General features: G+C 55.8%; 1 protein-coding gene across 1 annotated transcript; it reads left to right on the top strand.

Moving 5' to 3' along the window:
• Window positions 1–12,375: 12,375 nt before the first annotated feature.
• FCER2 (Fc epsilon receptor II) lies at window positions 12,376–18,007 on the top strand (the record flags this gene model as incomplete). The annotated part of the gene is made up of 10 exons (XM_080675487.1): window positions 12,376–12,397; window positions 13,153–13,272; window positions 13,589–13,642; window positions 14,218–14,280; window positions 14,481–14,543; window positions 14,665–14,727; window positions 14,816–14,905; window positions 17,175–17,326; window positions 17,459–17,565; window positions 17,869–18,007. 10 exons carry the CDS (start codon window positions 12,376–12,378, stop codon window positions 18,005–18,007), a joined length of 873 nt encoding a protein of 290 aa, XP_080531613.1.
• Between the last annotated feature and the right edge of the window lie 3,089 nt (window positions 18,008–21,096).

Raw genomic sequence — 21,096 nt, 5'->3', positions numbered from 1 at the left:
TGCACCACAACTTTTTAATCCACTCATCTACTGATGGACACTTGGGCTGTTTCCAGATCTTAGCTATTGTAAATATCACTGCTATGAACATAGGAGTGCATACATTCTTTCTGATAGGTGTTTCTGGTTTCTTAGGATATATTCCTAGAAGTGGGATCACTGGGTCAAATGCGAGTTCCATATTTAATTTTTTGGGGGGAAACTTTATACTGTTTTCCACAGTGGTTGCACCAGTCTGCATTCCCACCAGCAGTGCACGAGGGTTCCCCTTTCTCCACATCTTTGCCAGCACTTGTTGTTTGTTGATTTGTTGATGATAGCCATTCTGACAGGTGTGAGGTGATACCTCATTGTCCTTTTCTTTTTAAATATAGTTTTATTGATTTCAGAGAGTAAGGGAGAGGGAGAGAGAGATAGAAACATCAATGATGAGAGAGAATCATTGATTGGCTGCCTCCTGCACGCCCCCCACTGGGGATCGAGCCCACAATGCAGGTATGTGCCCTTGGCCAGAATCAAACCCAGGACCCTTCAGTCCACAGGCCTATGCTCTATGCACTGAGTCAAACTGGCTAGGGCCTCATTGTTGTTTTTATTTGCATTTCTCTGATGATTAGGGGCACTAAGCATTTTTCCAATGTCTATTGGCCACCTTGTGTCCTCTTTGGAGAAGTGTCTATTCAGGTCCTTTGCCCATTTTTTTTATTGGATTGTTTGTCTTCCTGGTGTTGAGTTGTATATACAGCTTAACTTTGAACTGCATAAAAATAAGATGGATTGAGCAGTAAATATATATATACACGAGCAGCCCTGCGCACGAATCCGTGTGCCAGTAGCTCTCTGTGGGGCCTGGCTGCTCCGCGCCACTGCCCAGAGGCTCTCCACAGCCCAGAGGCCCTCCGCAGCCCAGAGGCCCATCCGCGACCTGGCACAGAATGCTTGCCTTGTCACCGGGGCGGCAAGCAAGCGTTCCTGCCCCTCCCCTCCCACCCCGGCTGCTCTGTGCCCACTGTCCAGAGGCCCTCCGCGGCCAGGGTGGAATGCTTGCCTCGTTGCTGTGGTGACAAAGCAAGCATTCCGCCAGCCGCTTATGCGGCCCACTCTCAGCAGCCGCCCGCACCCCCACCCCAGGACTGGGGGACTCTGGTGGGGCTGAGAGGACTGGGTGCCGCCATCTTGTGGCTATGGGTGCCGCCATCTTTGTGATGGAGTGATGGTTAATTTGCATATTACCCTTTTATTAGATAGGATAGTGTAACAAAGCATTTATAGAAAATATTGATTGCAGAATCTAAGGATGGGTTTTTCATTTTAAAACTCAACTTTTTAAAAAAATATTTTTTTTGATTTCAGAGAGGAAAGGAGAGGGAGAGATAGAAACATCAATGATGATTGAGAATCATTGATTGGCTGCCTCCTGCACTCCCCTCACTGGGGATCGAGCCCACAACCTGGGCATGTGCCCTTGACCGGAATCGAATGCAGGACCTTCCAGTCTGCAGGCCGACGCTCTATCCACTGAACCAAAACAGTTAGGACTAAAACTCAACTTTTAAAAAAATGTTTTTATTTATTTTTAAAGAGAGAGGAAGGAAGGGGAATGGAGAGATAGAAATATCAATGAGAGAGAAACATCATCAATTGGCTGCCTCCTGCACGTCCCCTGCTGGGGATCGAGCCCACAACCCAGGCGTGTGCCCTGACCAGAAATCAAACTGGTGACCTCTTGGTTCACCAGTAGACGCTCAACCACTGAGCACACTGGCCGGGTTTCAAACTCACCTTTTCTGTGTGCTTGAAGGCTGTCATAGATGAAATGCTGGCGTTCAGGTCCTGGCTGCCTCCCTGTGCTCACAGTCTGGCAGGGAGAGGAGGAGATAAGGAGGAATAGAAGTTCCTGTGCCCACATGGTGAGGTTGGGGGTGGAACTTTCTAGAAAATCAACCCCCCCCCCACAACTTTTGCCTGAGGAGTCTGAGGAGTGAGGTGGTTGGCGGGTGGATGGTCTGCCTTGGAGAGGCAGATGTGGCTCTTGCTGAGAAGCCGGAGGTGGGGCAGGAGCGGTCCCTTCCAGCTGCCCTCTGCCTTTCTTCCAGTGGGTGTCCCAACATCCCTGGAGTGACCACGTGACAACACTTTCTGGGACTGAATCAGTAGCCAGGGTTTCCTGGACAAACTGGTCCCACCCATCACCTCTTTCCTGGGAAATGGCCTTGAGACAGAGCAGCCTGTCCTTTCCAATCTCCCACCTCTCTCCTCCCAATTCCAGGAAAACCCCTGGGATCCCAAGGCTGAGGTGTCTGGGGAAGCCCCCAGGGTGGGACAGGACACCCTCTCTTCCACCCTGGGCAGCCCCTCCCCCACCTTCTTCAGCGCCTCCTCAACACATCCCCTCCCCACAGCCTCTCCTTTGTCCCCAGACCCACTTACAGACGGCTCAAATGGATGAGTTTGGCAGAATGCCCAGAGCCCAAAATCAGTGCTTGCCACTTGGTCTCTGGGTGAGCATGGGACGTGACTTGGCCTCTCTGAGACTCAGTTTGTGCCTCTCTCAAGTGGGAATAATAATAGCCACAGCGCCCACCATTAGGGTCTTGTGGTCTGCTGAGCAAGCCCCTAAGAGAGGCCCCATCCTAACCCCAAACCTGTGAATATGTGGCTTCATGTGGCAAAGGGACTTTGCAGATGGGGTTAAGGTAAGGATCTGGAGATGGGAGATGATGCTGGATTCCGGGCGGGGGGTGGGGGGCGGTAAGGTAGGATAATGTTGCCACAAGGGTTCTTATAAGAGGGACTGGGGGTCAGAGTCAGAGAAAAAGACATGGCAACAGAAGCAGAGAAAGATGGGAGGGTGTTACGCTGCTGACTGAAGATGGAGAAAGGGGCCGCAGCCAGGAAAGTGGCGTCTCTAGAAGCTACATTCTCCCCCAGAGCCTCCAGAAGGACAGCCCTGTCCACGCCCAGAGACTGCATTGGACTTCTGACCTCCACTACTGCAAGGTAATAAATGTGTGTAGTTTAAAGCCTCCAAGTCTCTGGTAATTTCTTACAACAATCATAGGAAACGAATTCAGATGTGATGCCTGTAAAGCACCTACTGTGTGCCAAGCCCTGAGCAATGAGCTGACAACTTGGTGATGACAATTGGCAAACCAGACACATTCACACATGGGGCAGGAGTCACAGAGACCATCAAAGGGATGACTGGGGGGCTAGGGGCCACTTCGCTGGGGTCACTTCTCTCAGAGAGCAGAGTCCTGGAGGATGAGGAAGGACCAGGGAAAGGGCTTAAAAATCGGAAAAGCCTGCGGGTGTGGCCGTAGCGAAGAGAGAACCATGCATGCGGGCGCGTGCCAGCCACACAGTGCCTTGCTGGCTGCAGGGAATTTGGGTTTTCGTCTAAGGGCCTTTGCAGGGGGTGGGGATTAATGATGGCAGACACAGGACAGCCCTGTGCTTGGGGAAGTAGCACTAATAACCCTCCCATGTGCTCCTTCCAACCAGCATGGTGCGGAAGGCTTGACACACATGACAACCTATGTGGGAGGACTGTGCTTATCCCCACTTCACAGCTGAGGAAGCTGAGGCCTGGACAGAATAGTCAGCCTGCAGGGAAAGGGGGTGGAGCTAGGACTCCACCTTTCACTTACACCCAGTGGGGGACAGTGACTGGGGGTGTACAGCAGGGGGCAGCACCCCTACTGTTCTGGCTCACTAATGCACTAGCCAGCAAAACAGCTTTCTCATCCATTGTGGGAAAACACACAATCCTAGATAGGAGTCCCTAAGGGGCTAGGGTCTGGGTCCCTGAGGGCAGGACTGAAGTCCTGGCTTCCTGGGTCCTTCAGGGGCTGGGGTCCTGAGGTCCTGGACTTATGGGTCCCTGAGGAATTTCTGGATGCCTGAGTGGCTGAGAGCCATCCTCCAGCCTGGTCCCCACACAATGTTCTATCCGGTCACTGAACCATGGCATTGACAGAGAGAAATCCCCAAATCCAGTGCAGGCCTAGAATGCTCCCAGGATTCCTGCGGGTGCGCGGGCACCTGGGAGTTGGAGGGAGTGGGCAGTGGTCCTGAGAGGCCATCCAGAAGGAAAGCTGTGGATAAGCCAACCTCTGGATCCCCTCCTCCTGAGCACCCCCAACCTCTCTCCACCCAACACACAAAACAAAACCAACCTGGCTCTAGGCCCCCAAGTTCCAGGAAGGTGACAATGCAGAGCCAGCCTCTTCCCAATGCCTCCCCTCTGTCTGCTCTCTGCAAGGGCGAGGGTCAGGAAGGAGAGTAAAGGGGTGCACATGGCTGTGAGCCCACGGCCCATCCAGGAAGCGGACCCAGCTTCTGCCCGTGGGGAGCTCCCAGCCCACTCAGCACAGGAGCTCAGTGCTGGGGAGAAGGACAGAGGATGCAGGGCTGAGAGGAGGTGCCTGGCCTCCCCTCAGAAAGGCCTCTGTGCAAGCTGGTGCTGCAGACAGCTGGGCACTCCAAGCACAGGGACCTGCCAGTACAAGGGGTGTGAGAGAGCGCGGTGACGTTCAGGCCCTTAGGAATCATTTAGGAGTGGGGGTGGGGAGGCTAGAGGGACAGCAGTCAGGCCCTAGCCGGTTTGGCTCAGTGGCTAGAGAGTGGGCCTGCAGGCTGAAGGGTCCCAAGTTTGATTCCAGCCAAGAGTACATGACTGGGTTGCGGGCTTGATCCACAGTAGAGGGCAGCAGGAGGCAGCTGATCAATGATTCTCATCATTGATGTTTCTAGCTCTCCCTCTCCCTTCCTCTCTGAAATCAATTTTAAAAAATGAGAGAGAGAGAGAGGGGGTGGGGGGGCAATCAGGGCCTGAGCAGTAAGGCTCTTCAACTCCCGATGGGGGAGCTGGAGCTTTGGGAGTGTAGAAGGGGGAGCCATGAAGGTTGTAGGCATGGGAAAGGTGTGGTCACCCAGCTGCTGTGCAGGGAAGGGGCTGTAAGGGGGCGGCAGGAAGATGAGACGGGGCGGGGGGGGGCGGGGGGGCGGGGGAGGGCTGCCGCCATGTCCAGGAGAAAGGACAGTGGCTGGGGTTGGGGTCCTGGAAGAGGAGAAACGGGACCAACCAAAGGAGACAGGTAGGAGGTGGGGGCCCATGGCTGGGTGGTGATGGTGGGTGGTGATGGTGATACCGTACCCAGCTTGGGGCAGCGACCTCATCTGGGCTCACTCAACTCCAGTCACCTGGCTTCCTCGATGTGTCTCCAACACACCATGTACAGTCCACCCAGTGATCCCCAGCCAAGCAAAGGGGGGACCAGGAGGGGAGCAGTGACAGCCACACCCGGCCTGCAGGCTATTGCCCTTGCACTTGCTGTTCCCTCTGCCAAGGATACCCTTCCCCTGATCCTTGAAGGCTGCTTCTCTCAGTCCCTTTAGGGGTCCCAGCTCAAACACCACCCACTCAGAGAACCGTCCCTGATCACTCTAGTTAAACAGCACCTGTCTCCCCAGTCCTGCCTGCTCCATGTCTCTCATGGCACTTGCCACCATCTGCTATTGGTCTGTCTATCTATCTATCTATCTATCTATCTATCTATCTATCTATCTATCTGGATAGAAGGGCAGATCCAAGGAAAGGGATTTCTGTCTGCCTTATTCACTGCAGTGGCCCAACTGTACAGTACAGTGCCCAGTGTTCACTCAATAAATGAATGAATGAGTGAATCGGTGCATTACAAATGAAGCTCAGGAGATGGGGCTGGACTGAACACAGAGATGGGGGGAGTCAGCAAGGACTGGGATGCTGGTGGTGAGGGGCTGTGAAGAGGCAAAGCAAAAGGTCCTGAGGGGAAGTGAGGCCTGCAGAGCAGAGAGAGGGCAGAGTCAGGCAGGGGCGGCAGGTGGGAAGGGCGCCGCTCTGCCCAGCCAGCACCTCAGCTCTGCAGAAGGCTAGAGAAGGCAGATGCATGTCTGTGCAGTGCTCATATCTGTGTGGTGTGTCTCTGTATGTGTGTGCATTCTGTTTGTGTGTACATTTATGTACATATGTGTGTTTATGGGCTTGTGCATACGATTGTGTTGTGTGTGTATCTATGTGCACATAGGTTGTGTCTATATTGTACCTGTAGATTAATTGTGTCATGTCTATATCTGTGTGTTTGTATGTGTGTGCTTTGTGTGTATTTCTGTGGGTGTCTAGGCATTTGTTGGTATTTATGTTTCTCTGTGTATGTATTGTGCGTGTCTATGGTTTTACTCTGTTGTATCTGTGTGCGTGTGGATGTTCAACTGTGGCTTGGATATATCGTTTGGACTGCATCTTTGTGTATGTGTTGCATAAATGACTATGGGTCGTATGTGTGGTCTTATGGTGTTGTGTGTATGCTTGTTTGTGTTGTGTCTGTTTCTTTTATATTTGTCTATATCTGTGTGCATAGATTATGTATGTCATGAGTGTGTCTTATGTAATGTGTGTGTGGTTTGGTAGTGTCCTGTAGCTTGTGTCTTTGTGTATGTGTTGTGTAGACATCCCTGAGTTATGTCTGTGTCTGTGATGTGTGTGTGTGATGTGGTTGGATTGTGTTGCATTTGTCTACATGTCCAAATCTTTGCATGTGTGTGGTGTCATGTCTGTGTGTGTCTGTGCTTTTATTGTATTGTGTCTGTGTGCATGTGTTGTGTGTGTGGTGCATGTATCTGTGGGTTAGTTGTGTAGTGCCTGTCCATCTCTGTCTGTGTGTGTGACTAAGTGACGGTGTTGCATCCCTTTGTGAACGTGTGTGTGTGTGTGTGTATCTGTGTATCTATATGTTGAGAGTCCGACACGCTGCATCCCTCACCCTACTGAGTTGCAGCAGCTGTCCCTTGGGCCAGCCCAGTTCTCTAGAATTGCCAGCTCCCACAGCACTGGGGATCTGCAGAAGGTTAGATGATGGCCAGGCCCGCCAGCCCAGAGTCCAGTGCCCTTCTCTGTGAGGAAAACTGAGGCCCAAAAGGAACAGAAGCTGCTTAAGCCACTTGGTCAAGTTGGGGAGACAGAAAGGCTACTGGCCCTGCTCCAGGACCTGGTGCCTCGGGGAGCGTGTGTGGAGTTCCCCTGGCTGGAAGGGGTGTGGAACCAGCTCAGGACTTTGAGGTTGCAAAACCCAGGGGAGAACCTGGGCTGCGTGAAGGATGAAAACATAGCCACAGCTTCCGCTTCTCCTGAGTGGCCTGCTCAGAGGTTGCCCCCGGGCCCAGGTTTCTTCACCCTCCAAGGTATCCCCAATCCTGCGTTCCGCCACCTGAAATTGTGGACTTACGGGTTTAAACTTTTGCTACAACATGGATGAACCCTGAGGACATTATGCTCAGTAAAATAGTCCAGTCATGAAAAGGACAGATACTGTGTGGGTCCACTCCTGGGAGGGCCCTAGAGGAGTTGGAGCCATAGCGACAGAGTGGATCGTGGGAGCCAGGGGCTGGGGAGAGGTGTGGGGGTGAGTGTTCAGTGGGGACAGAGCTTCCGTTTGGGAAGATGATAAAGTTCTAGAGACGGGTGGTGGGGATGGTTGCACAACAATGTACCTAATGACACTGAAAATGATTAAAATGTTAAATTTTATATTAAATTTTATGTGTATTTTACCACAGGTAAAAACAAAATTCTGTCTTCGTCCCTCAGGAGAATGGGGACTTTAGCTTGTTTCCTGAGCCTGGCAGACAGCAGGTGGCCAATCATGGTTGAGTGAGTGAAAGAGGAAAGAGGTGATCTGTAGATAAAGAGATACATGGAAACAGAGAAACAGTGAAAGTTGAAGCCTAAAGCCAGCACCTTCCCTTCCTCCTTAAATCGTGCTTCCAAGCAGTGGTTCTCAACTGGGGTGATTCTGCCCCCCAGGGGGCATTTGGCAGTATCTGGAGACATTTTTGGTTTTCACTATTAGGTGGAAGGGAGGAGAGAGAGGTGCTACTGGCAACTAGTAAGCGGAGGCCAGGGCTGCTGCTAAGTAACTTCCAATGCACAGGACAGCCCCACCGCCAGGAATCACCCAGCCACAATGTCAGTGCTGAGAAAGAGAAACCCGGCCTAGAGACACCTCTTCCAGGAAGCCCTCCTGGGTTTGACACACCTACTGCCTCACATATCCCTTTCCCTTCTCCCCTGGGATCACCAGGGGAGGTTAAGCAGGTGGGGTGAGTCCAGGGCTGTTCCAAGATGGGGTTCGAATGAGGGTGATGAGGGTCCTGCATCACGTTTGCATTTGGTGCCGGCTCCGTGCTGAGGTTCTGAATTCAGTACTGTGGATGCGGCTCCGCGCAGCACCGAGTGCAGGTTAGCGTTGGAGATCCCAGCATCGATCCGGTGGGGGCGAGTCGGGGCTGTGTAGGGTCAGGGCTGCGGCTGGGGTGGGGGCTGGTTTGGGGACCATATAGAGTCCTTGCAAGACCCCTGACTCAGGCTGGCGATGAGCGAGGCGCAGCCCCATGCTCAAGGATCCCACCCCTGAAAGAAGAACCGATAACCTCATATCGCGGTCCACATCCGCACAGTTTCCTGTTTTTTACCCTAAAGTGGTGAGGGACATGGGTTGATACTGCAGAGGGGAAGGAGGGGGCAATCGCGTGAAGGGGACCCCCGTTGAGATTTCACCCCCAAAGCATCGCTTCTCTAAACTGATTGTTGGCAGGGACCGAGCCGTGGAGCCTGGGCGAACACCGTGCGTCCCGGTGTGGCTGTCGCCAGAGCCCCCTGGGCAGAGCAGGTCTGGAAACACCAAACTCCAATCCAGCCCCACCCTCTAGCCGCAGGCCGCGTCCTCACGGCGCCCAACAGAACTTGTTCCAACACTTTGTCCTCATCTTTTCTGTGTCCTCATCGCTAGGACAGCCCCACTGTCCACCCAGACACTGGGCTAACACCGGTCATTTTTCACAGCATCTTCTGAGTACCCGTTACCAAGGCCTGTCTCTTTCAAATCAGTCTGCTTCTCTCCACCCCCATAGCCGCTGCTCCGGGCTACCTCCTCTGGCCCCTGGACCCAGCGACAGCCCCCTCATCGTGTCTCCATCCCTGCCAGGCCCTCCAAAAACAGTCCTCTCAACTTCCCCCTCCTTCCCCCCCCTTTCCTCCCCCTCCCCCCGCAGCTCCTAGGTCCCTCCAGGCCTCATGCTGTCCTTTGTCCAGTCAGCAGCCCCCACTGGCCTCTCTCTGATGCCCACTCGACACTCTTCCCTATTTAAAGTGGTCACCCTCTGTCCCTAGGCAGCCACGCAATGGGTTCAAGCCCCCACAATTAGCCCAGACCAAGGTGGGGGTGCAGAATGAGTATCCCAGCCCACCAGTCATCCATTCAGTAGACATGAGCAGAGGGCTCCCGATGCTGGGGACACAGGTGACAGACCAGGCAGCGCCGTGCCTGTTGTCATGGAGCGCATGCTCCCGGGGACGTTCCAGCCAGGACCCTCCCCATCTGGTGGCTGCCCACTCAGGTCTGGTTGGGGCATGGGCACAAGGGGGTACCCTCCAGAGTGAGAGCTAGGGTGTGGAGCCTGGGGCGAGAAGGCGGGCCATTGGGAGCAGGGTGTGTGGCACTGGGCAGTCCCCAATTGAGAGTGGGGATGGGTTAAGGGTCAGGAGACACGGTCTAGCGCAGCGGTCGCCAACCAGTCGTCCACAGGCCACTGGTAGTCTGTGAGGTCCAAAAGGTTGGCGACCACTGGTCTAGGGTTAAAGAGTGAGGTGGGTAAAGTGCCAAGGAGTCCCTGTAAATACAAGGCGAGGTGGCATGATGGTTAGGGCTTTAGACTTGAGACTCACATTGCCTGAGTTCAAATCCTGCTTCTGCCACGCATGAGCTGTGTGACCTTGGGTAAGTTACTTAACCTCTCTGTGCTTCATATCCTTCGCCCATAAGGCAGCTTGGGTGACAAAACATCTACCTTATAGAGTGATTATGAACATTAAATGTGTTACTACCTCTGGGCTGCTAAGAAGTGTGCTTAGTACATGTTGCTACTAAATTAAACTGTACAACAAAATTGCCAATATCTGACCACAATTTTAACATTTATCTCACATATCTTTCTTTCTCTTTTCTCCTTCCCTCTCCCATTCTCTCCCCTCTTCCTGCCCAGACACTCTAGTTCAAACCCTGACTCTACCACTCACCTCCATTAGCAGTTTGGGAACGTGGGGTGGCGTCTCTGAACCTGTTTGCTCACCTGAGACATGGAGATAATAATAGAAGGGACTCTGCCGGGTTGTGGCACACCAGATGCGGCCATGCGTGGACGCGATTATCTGGGTGTGCGCCATAATTAGGTCTGTGAAGAGAGAGCTGGGGGTGGCTCTGCTTTCAGGAGAAAGTGTGCCTCCAGGTTCAACTCCTCGCCACAGCGGTGGCCTCTGTGGTCTCTGCCAGTGGCCCCAACGGACCAGGAGGACAGCAACTCACACAGAACTCATATGGGTGAGTGGGAATGTGTAATGCTGTCACTGTGCAAATGTGTGTCTGTGTACGTGCCTCTGAGGGTGTGCCTGTGTGAGTGTGTGGATGTGTGTGCACATGTGTGACTCTGTGTGTGTGTGTGTTGGGGCTGGTAGTGGGAAGTGGACATGGATTTACTAGAAGAACCGAGCTCTGGTCTGAGTCTTGAGGGATAACCAAGAGGAGATCTGTATGAAGAAGGGCAGTGGGCAGTGGTGAAGGGTTGTCCTGGGCAGACTCTCAGGTGCGCAGGGACCTGGCTGGGCAAAGGGGAAGCCAGGCAAAAAGATGAGTTAGGCGTGTGCACGGGGGCTGATGATGGAGGGCCCTGGGGAGCCATGGAAGGCTGTAAGCAGAGGCAAGAGTTCTCGTGTTGGAAAAATGGCCTGGTTTCTGCACCATCACCTTGACACTTGCCAGCAGACGCCCCCCAGGAGGCCATGGCCCAGGTGGTTGAGCAAACAAGCTTCAAGGTCACAGTTCCTGGGTTCAAGCACTGTCAGCACCCCAGCAGGGGGTTACTGAGCAGCTGCTGCATACCGGCTTCTCACACCCCATTGTACCTCATCAGTGGAGTCAGTACTGTCACTCACCCCAGGTTACAGAGAGCAAACTGAATCACTCATCGGGGAGAAGCCAGGACTCAGCCCCAGGTTTGACCAGCTTGAGCTTAGGCATGTCCAGCCACACAAATGGTGACATTCTGGCCTCCTCCAAGATGACCAAATACTTGGTTTGAGCTGCCAGTAATCAGAGCCTGGAAGCCCAACCTCTTCATTCCCCCAAGGCTCAGAGTGGGGAAGCCACTTACCCATAGTCACACAGCAAGAGGGGCAGCCAGTGACCCCCAGGCTTGTCTGACCCAAAGTCCATGCTCTTCAGCACATAGTAGGTGCTTTAAAGTCAAGTGACTTCACCCTGGCCAGTGTGCTAAGTGGTTAGAGCGTCATCCCCTCCTACCAAAAAGTCACAGGTTCAGCTCCCGGTCCAGGACACGTACCTGGGTTGTAGGTTGGATCCCCAGCCCAGGTCAAGGCACCTGCTGAAGGCAACCAATTGATGTTTTTCTCTCCCCCTCTTTCCCTCCCTTCCATTCTCTGTAAAAATCAATGGAAAAATCCTCAGTGAGCATTAATCAAAAAAATAACTTAGTAAATCCTCAGTGAGGATTAACCCAAAAAATAACTAAATAAAATCAAGCGACTTTAAAGATGTTTGGAAAGGTTGGCAGAAGAGATAGCTGTGGCCTGGTGACGGGGCTCTGCATCCCCAGCAGGACTGGCACAGAGTAGATGCCTAATAAAGACTTCGTATCTGAAGACCCATGTGTTCAGCCTGTGCTGACAGCCTCGTGTGCAGTATTCTCTCCTGTGATCCCACTGTGGCCTCATGAGTCGGGCACTATCACAGACCCCATTTTAGTGAGGAAAAAACTGAGGCGCAGAAGGTTGTGTCCCGGGCCAAGGGTGCACAGGCAGCAAGACTGACAAGTGCTGAGGATAGGACTATGTGCCAGGCCTTGTTCAAAGCGCGTTACACGTTCACAGAGAGCCGGCACTTCCCCGCAGCAGAGGGATTCTTCATACAGTCATTTTTTAAAGAAGGAAATGGTTTTGAGGCTCAGCCACTTGCCAAGGTCACAGGTGCACGCTTACTGAGCATATGCCGTGTACCTTACCTGGATGGGCCCGGGGCCCTTCACACCACCTGTGTCTCCTTACTGGCGACACTGATGCCTGGCCGTGAACTAAGCAGCATCCGCTGGTGCCCACGGAGCTTCTCGTCCCTCGGATGCTGTCCTGGGCCAGGACCTAGGGCTGATGCCTACCTAACCCTTGTTAGAACACAGATCCAGCCGCCGCTGTGACTGAGCCCATCAAGTGGACGGTCTTGGCAGGTGGGGAGCACCCATCGCTGCTGGGAGGGCCCAACCAGCCCTGCCATGGAGGAAAGCTCATACTCAGGTGAGAGGGCTCTCTGGAGCTGACATTGGCAAAGCCAGAACCCTGACCTCCTCCTTCCACCCCCGGCTCCTGGGCCCCTCCCTGGGAAGAAGAGTGAATTTCTAGGAAAGGCCCACGATGGGGGGGAGGGCACAGAGCCACTCAGAAAGGGAAGCCGGGCTACCTCCCTTCTCTGACTCAACAGCCTCCCAACAGCAAGGCGGCTCCAGCTGGGGCACCGGAGCCCAACAGGGTGGAGGAGCAGGCCCCACGGGGACTCAGAGCAAGTGAGGTTCAGCATGATGAACCCTCACAGCCAGGATGAGGGGAGGGGGGCTGGACCTGCAGTGGAGCCTCAAGGTAGAGTTTTGTGGGGGGCAGGAGCTCGGGTGAAGCCTGGGGGTTCTGACGTCAGTGGGGGTGGCTGAACCTGTACAAGGGAAGAGGGGCAGGAGAGCTGGGTGGGCTCGGCCATCTGCGGAGGAGCACACGGAGGAGGTCTCCCCGCCCCCGCAGCCCGCAGCCCGCGGGTCTCTCTGGAAGGGCCTGGCCCGGAGTCAGGCTTGCTGCTGGCTGCAGTTGGGGCAGAAGGAGCGGCAGATCCTGGGCTGGATGGGCAGAGAGACAGGCTGAGATGCGCAGATGGACACGAATGTAGAGTGAGGGGAAGGGGTGGGCTCTGGCAGGCTCCCAGGCCTTGGGGCCCTGAACCCTGGGGAAGGGACAGAGCGGGAGCTCAGCCTCACCTGCGACCCTCCTCGCCCCACTCCTGGCAGATGTCTTGCAGCTTCGCAGAGGGCGACGGCCGTGCTGCAGGCGCTGGACGCAGGTTGTGCTGTTGGGGCTGGTGACGGCCATGCTGTGGGCTGGGCTGCTGACCCTGCTTCTCCTGTGGCGTGAGAGCATCCCCAGCCCCATGGGCCACCCCTCATGTTCCCTCCCAGACACCCACTCCAAGATCCTGGGGGCCCAACACATCCCTTGGAGCCAGTTCTCCCATCACGTCTCCCACTTTGCCCCTGCCAGGCCCTCTCATGTCTCCTGCTCCACTCTCACAGGCCCCACTCCCACTCGGCAACCTCATCTCCCACCCTTTGGGCACCTCCCACATGATATCCCAGAGGCCTCCATCCCCAGCTGGCAGGTAGGCTGTGGGCGGGTGGGACACAATGAAACCCCTTCCTCTCCTCTCCTCCCCTCTCCCCTGCCCAGACCGGGACACTGTGCAGGGCCTGAGACAGCTGGAGGACATCGCTGCCCGGAACGGTATGTGGGGGGGTGGGGGAGGGCAGCGTGGGAAGGGCTAGGAAACAAGGCTCTTGTCCTGCTTCTGCCACTGACCACTGTGGGATGTGGGAGGAGAACTGGGCTTCAGTGTCCCCCCAGGAACTCGAGGGTCAGCCTGTGTTCCTCCTTCCCCATGTGGGGGGTAAGCCCAGTGACTCTTGGAGGGCAGGGGAGGGCCCTGAGAAGCGCCTGATGAAATGTTACATAACTGCTCCATGCCTCAGCTTAGTCACCTGCAAAATGGGCATCATTTCAGCGCTGTGAGGTGGGAACGAGCTGAGATTTGTGCAGCACTTAGAAGGCCCCTAACATCCAGTGAGCTTGCAGTAGAGGCCTGCTGCTTTGACATTTAATTCTGAAGGGAGGAAAGGCACACAAATTCTTTCTACTGCCGGCACTTTCCTGAGTACTGTTGCCACCAGAATTAAAACCAAAAGCTGCAGCCACTGTGACTAGGTGAGGGGGTCCCTGCACTTGGGGCTGGGGGAAGAGGTGGGAGATTCAAGGACCTGCCTGCCTGGCTCCTGAGGACACACGTTCCCGCCCCTCCCCAGTCTCTCAGGTTTCCAAGGATATGGAAAGACATAAGGGTGACCAGATGGCCCAGCAGTCCCAGGGTGAGTGGCTTCAGCGGGGGGGTTGGGGGAAAGGGAGGAAGGGAACTGGGTGAGCACGTGTAGACGGTGCTGCAGGCCACCCGTGAGCTGCACAGTGAGCAGGTGGCCCTAAGCCCCTGGCTAGGAGCCCAGGGGCCTGTGTGGGGAATGTGTGGCCCTGACAGACTTGCTCACCACTGAGCCCTCTGCCCTGAAACCAGTGGCCCAGGTGTTGCAGAGCATGGAGGAAATCCAAGCAGAACAGAAGAGAATGGAAATTCAAGGTGAGAGTTGGGGACGGGGGGCGGGGGGGGGGTGTCCTAGAGCCATGGGGACCTCGAGACCCTCAGGCATCACTCTGACACCCGTCCTGCCCACTCTCCCCTACCCACCCCCCCACATCAGACTCTGAGCTCTCTCGGAACCTGGATGGACTTCTAGAGGACCTGAGCAACTTCAAGTCCCAGGGTGAGGCTTGGGAGGGTCTGGGGACGGGCGGGACCAGGAGAGGCCCACAAGTTTGTCTGTGACCACTGCCCCCGTCCTACCACCCAAGGCTTAAATGAGAGACGCACGGCCTTGAATTCATTGGAAAGACTCCAGGAGGAGGTGGCAAAGCTGTGGATAGAGCTTCGAGTGTCCAACGGTGAGTGTGTGCGTCTGTGCCACAGGTGTGTTGATATAATCATGTGACAACACAGGTGTGTGGTGGTGGTGCATGAATGTGAAGAACAGGTGTGTGAGTGACAGTGTGGAGGGGTATGTGTGTATGTGTGTGTATATGTGGCAGGGCCAATGGAGGGCACATGAGGAAGCCGGTTCTGAGTCCAGCTGCACCCCTCCACACCTGAGGGTGGGGGTCCCACATGTTTTCCTCCAGGTAAAAACAGTCACTGGGTTCTCTTTACTGACCAGTCCTCTGTCCACCATGGCTCAGTGGAGGGTCATGAGTAGGATGCCCTCAGCCACAGCCCCCCCCAAGAAGATGGTCTGACCCAGCCCGAGGGTGTAGCGGGGTCACCGCTGCAGCAGTGGGGATGACGAGCATCCTGGCATTAGCCCCGGAGGTGGCAGTGATGGAGGCAATGCTGGCAGTTACAGGGCCATGGGGTGGCCCCAGCAGGCCAGCCGACTGCAGGGGGAGTCAATATTCAGTCACTGTGCCTTTAACCTGAAGTCCCACTCTACCCACCCCCCTTGACTCTTGGTCTTTCACCTCTGGGAAGCCCCGCTGCCCCAGTTGAGTGAGAGAAGAGGAAGGCTCTGTGCTTGGTGGGAAGGAGTGCTGTCCCCTGGGACATGGTGCGGCTGTGGGATTTCCAGCAGGAAGCCCCAGTGCCCCCGGGGCAGGCTGGGAGGAGGGGTCTGGGCCACGCTCACTCTGAAGGATTACCTCTGATGGATCACCAGCTCCAGGGCTGTCTCTCAATGACGAGGTGACACACAGCCACGACACCTTCCCCAACCTTTCCTTGAAGGGACCAGCGATGTTCTCTTGCTGTCTTCACATGGCACCCCTGAGGGCTTTGTACTGGGTGCCATTTCGTGAGCGAAACGCACACCCAGCTCTGCTCCTCCCAGGGTTCACAACCTCCTGTGGACCCCAGACTCCTTACACCACCCCTCCCAAATGCCACTCGAAGAAAATCGATTAAGATCCTGCGTGAGTGGGCCCAGTAACAGTGGATTCAACCCTCCCCCTGGAAATGCTGGTGGCAGAGACAGTGCCTGAGTGTGTCCTTGGGGCGGGAGCAAGGGGAGAGACCAAGGTGGCCTTCGGTCGAGGCCAATGGGACCCAATCCTTCAGCCCCTTCCCGCCTCCCACAGCCTCTCCTGGCCAATGAGAAGAAAATCAAAATATCCCTGAAAATGGCCAAGGGCTGGTTTGGGGGTGCTGGCAGTGATGGTGGCAGGGCTGTCCTCGGAGCAGCTGGTGAGGACAGTGCAGGAGCCTGGTCTCAGCCCTGCCGTCAGCACTGGTGGTTAAGACATGCTGGTCTGCCCTGACTGCATAGAGCGTCGGCCTGCGGACTGAAGGGTCCCAGGTTCGATTCTGGTCAAGGGCATGTACCTTGGTTGCGGGCACATCCCCAGTAGGGGGTGTGCAGGAGGCAGCTGATCGATGTTTCTCTCTCATTGATGTTTCTACCTCTCTCCCTTCATCTCTGTAAAAAAAAAAAAAAAAAGACATGGCTGGTCTGGTGTTGGTGAAGACGGTGCCGGCCATGGTGTTGGTGTTGGTGTTGGACAGATGTTGCTTGCCATGGTGGGTGCCAGTGCTGTGGTGAGGCTAGTGATGAAGGTGTTGCTGGCAGAGGTGGCGTCTGGGGACATGTTGTGGCAGATGAGATGCCATTGACTCTGGAGGCATTTGTGGTCACGGTGCTGGTGGCTGAGTGCTTCTGGCCATGAGAATGTCTGTGGTCAGGACACGGGTGACGGAGGTGCTGCGGCCTGTGCTGGCGACTCGGTGGCAGCGTGGGTGAGCGCCGTGCAGCGGCAGCAGCTGTGCTGGCGTCATTGATGACTGACATGCTGGTGGCCGAGAGGTCTATGGCAGCTGTGTCAGTGGCTGATGTTCGGCTCTTGGGGGCCCTTTGTGGCGCTGGCGTTGGCAGTTGAGGTGCTCCTGCGTGGGGGCTGGTCTTACCTGTCCGTATCCGAGTCCCAGGGAAGCAGGGGACCGGCGTGTCCCTCTGTTAGGCCCCGGGTGGGTTTGCTTTCAGCCCGGATCCCCAGAGTAACTCCAGGAGACATGCTGCCACCCACTCTGCCCGTTGTACCCAGGGCACCCAGCAAGGTACCCACCAGGCTGCCCACCACCGTGCCTGCCACGGTGCCCGCCACAGCACCAGCCACAACACCCACTCTGGTGTCCACCACAACCGCCCTCTGAGTCTCTCCTCCGTCGCAGGCTCCGTGTGCAACACGTGCCCTGAGAAGTGGGTCAGTTTCCAACGAAAGTGCTACTACTTCGGAGAGGGCGCCAAGCGGTGGTTCCAGGCGCGGCATGCCTGCAGCAGACTCGGGGGGAGGCTGGTCAGCATCCATAGCCAGGAGGAGCAGGTGGGCCTGGGCTCTGCAGAAGGTGCAGCCAGCATGTGATCAGGGGGTGGGGGAGCCCCGACACAACCTCCTGGCTGGCGGAGGGACCCCAAGCTCAGCTCCGCAGCCCTCCAGCCCTGTCCTGCTCCTCAGGACTTCCTGGCCAAACACAGCAACAAGAAGGGCTCCTGGATTGGCCTTCGGGACCTGGACATGGAGGGAGAATTTGTCTGGATGGACCAGAGCCCCCTGGACTATAGGTGAGAAGGGGAAGGAAAGGGAGATGGCCTCAGGCTGACTCGGAGAGGGGGTGTCTCTGTGATAGAGAGGGGGGTGTTTGGAGGCACGTGCCCCAGGCCCAGACCTGGGGGAGCTTCTGGACTGTCATGGCGGGAGATGGTCAGGGCTGGGAGGGAAGCCTGGACTGGGATGAGAGAAGGCAGGTGTGTGTCTGAGCTGCACTGAGACGGGGTGGGGTGAGAGGACCCAGGTTCAGAGGGGTGAGTAAAGGCTGAAGGCAGTGGGGCCCTTCCCCCTACGCCAACCTGAGCCTTCTGCTCCAGCAACTGGCGGCCAGGGGAGCCCAACAACGGGGGCCAGGGCGAGGACTGCGTGATGCTGCTGGGCTCCGGGCAGTGGAACGATGCCTTCTGCAGCAGCTATCTCGACGGCTGGGTCTGTGACCAGCTGGCCACCTGCTGACTGCCCGCCTGCACCTCAGTCCCCCAGATGTGGACCCTGACAGCCCCCTGCCTACCCTCCACATGTACCCCTCCTTGTGACTCCCCCACCTCAAATATGGGAACAGCTAGGGCCAAACTGGGACCCTGAGGACCCCACCCGAGGCCTGGCTTCCTCTTTTATGGCTGAAGAGCCTGCTGACATTTTCCCCCGCCCAAAGCACAGCTGACCCGTCCCTGGCTCCTGCCACCTCCCCGGAGAGCCTGTCCCTTGCCCCTCCACCCAACCTGCTGTCGCCGCCTCCCTGCCTTCAAGTGCTCAGAGCTCCCACCTCAAGAACCCCTGCCCATCAGCCTGAGTGCTGGGCGCTCCCTCCCGGATGGGCACAGGGCCTGGCAGCCCCGCTTTCCGGGGAGCAGTAGAGGCCATCCCGGACCCCGTTGTCCCCACCTCACCACCTGCTGGCGTCAGGACTGGACCTTGCCTTCGTCCGCCCCAGATGCAGGCCCTGTGTCCTGGCTCCTCCCACCCTCCTGCCCGCATCAGGAAAATGGGGTGAAGGCAGCCCCTCACGCATGCCCCTCCTCAGGGGCCTCACGAGTTCTGGTTTCCAGGTGTGGAAGGTGGGAGCTGGGAATTCCAGAGCCTAAGGCCTGAGGCCCTCTGAGTCTCAGGAACAGCTGAAGTGGCATTTGCACCTCCCCACCTTTTTGTTGTTAATCCTCAACTGAGGATATTTTGAATTTTTAGACCGCGTGGAAGGGAGGGAGGGAGACAGAGAGAGAGGGAGAGAGGCATTAATAGGAGAAAGACACATCGATTGGTTGCCTCCTGCGCAGGGATCAAACCTGCAACCCAGGCCCTTGACAGGGAATTGAACCCATGACCTTTTGGTCCATGGGCCAGTGCTCTAACCACTGAACCACCAGCCAGGGCCTCCACACCTTTTTCCCCTACTTCATTACAAGAAGCATTTACTAGTCAGGGCTGGAGATGAGGACTCTGTGGTACAGTGGAGCACAGAACACCCTGATCCCCCGGAACATTGCAGGGTGAAGCTGTGGACTGACTGCACTGAGCCTCCTGCCCCTTCCCAGGCTGCTGGAGAAAAGACCTAGGTTCACACCAAGCCCAGTACACAGAAGGTGCTAAGTGCTAGCCAGCCGGAGAGACCAATGGGGAGGTGACCTGGTCACCCGGCAGCCCGTTGAGGTCCAGAGGTTCCAGCCCCACTCCCACTCAGCGGCCCAGGCAGCACCAGGCCCAGGCTTGGCCAAGGTCAGCCCAGCACCGAAGGCAGGAGGGAGGCAGGCCAGAATCTCAGGCCACCCCTTGTTAAGGCCCCCCCACCTCGTTCCTGGCCTAGAGAAGAGCCAGGCATGCTCATGTGATTCTCAGGTCCCCTGGAGGAGGAGGACGAATCATGGCAGGTGCCACCTGGGACCCTGGGAGTCAAGGGCCAGACCAAGGGCCAGCCACGACCCAGGGGCCTGGGGAGGGCACTATATTGGCACCTGGGAGTTCTGGGGCTCAGAAGAGTAAGGGACAGAGCTAGACCCCTGCTGCCCACCCCCAGATTTGTCTCCCCAGGCCCCTCCTCAGAATGGTCCATGTGGGAACTCATGACTCCACTCTACCAGTCCCTCGGGCCAGCAGTGGGGTCATCCCCGCCATCCCTTCCCTCTTAATACATAAGGAAGGCCATGGGCTCTGCCATTGCGCCATATTCAGAACCCGCCCACTTTTCACCCCTCCTCACACCACCTGAACTGCTGTGGTCTCACATTTCACTGTCCCAAACCTTCCAGAAGTTCCCTTCTAGCTCAGAAAAAAAGCCAAGTTCAAGGTCCTTTGCCATCGCAGAATCCCTCGCACGCGCCTCACCTCCCCAGCTTCATCGCCTCTCTCCTCCCACCACCCAGCCTCCTCACTGTTCCTTAAACACTTAGGCTTACTCCAGCCTCAGGGCCTCGGCAGGCTGTCCCCTCCCCACACTCTTCAGCTAGACCCATCCTGAGCACTCTCTCCCTCATTTAAAGTGACACCCCAACTCTGATTTTTTGCCCACTGTATTTTCTCACCATGGCACTCCTTCTTTTAACAAAATGTTGAATTTACTGATGTTTGATGCCCATCTCTGCTGGCTAGAACACGAGCTTCTACCTTCAGAGCTGTTCTCAGCTGTGTCCCCAACACCTGGCAAATAGCAGGCACTCAATAAATACTTGTCAAATTAATTAATGCATGACCGTGGGTAAATAAATGATCTCTTCCTGGGAACCTGCTTTGTGGCCTGTTAAATGAGGGATGCTGCCTGCCTGAGTGGCCAAAGGGCAGGTGCTGGGTCCCACCCTCTGTAGGCAGTGAGGGGGCCCAGCCAGAAGCACCTGAGGTCCCCTTTGGAAACAGACTTGTTTAGGTGCTGTCGGGTAAGGGGACAGTGGAAAGTTGAACAAGGTTCCCCACGAGTGGCATGATCTCCCTTAGGGAGGAGTGACTAGGGTCTCAGGGTAGTGGGCAGAAGAGAAAGGGTTGCCTGAGGTGTAGTATTTTTTTAAACAATGGATGTGTGTTTGTGCACCAAGAGCGTATTTAGAAATTAACTGCAAACTATTTTAAGCGTCCAGATGATTCTGAAGTGAGCCCACCCACTTCCCCTTGAGAGCCAGGTGTCTAGGCCCCTAGTGCCCAAAGGGTAGCCCATGGTGCATCAGCAGTTCCTGGGAACTTATTAGACATGCAAATCTCCCCGCCCAGCCAACCTGCAGGATCTGAAATGCGGGAGGGGAGGGTGGTGGCACCCAGTCACCCAAGTTTTAATACTCTGTGCCCTAGCACACTGCTTCTCAAACTAAGGTACACAGGAACCCCCTGGGTGTCTTGCTAAAATGCAGTCTGTGTGGCAGTGGGTCTGGGGTTCCCACATGAAATTACCTGGGAAGTGGGGTTGTGTTTGTATTACCCACAAACTCCCCAGATTTGTTGATGCTGCAGGTCCCTGGACCGCACTTTGAGTAGCAAGTCTAAAGCAGTGGTCAGCCTGTTTCCTAGGCGCACAGCCATACCCAATCGCTGACCTACTACTGGGCACAAACTATTCACTACCTGGA

Source organism: Plecotus auritus (assembly GCF_963455305.1).
Source record: "Plecotus auritus genome assembly, chromosome: 6".
In the NCBI taxonomy this organism is placed as follows: domain Eukaryota; kingdom Metazoa; phylum Chordata; class Mammalia; order Chiroptera; family Vespertilionidae; genus Plecotus; species Plecotus auritus.
This window is presented reverse-complemented; position numbering and strand designations above follow the sequence as displayed.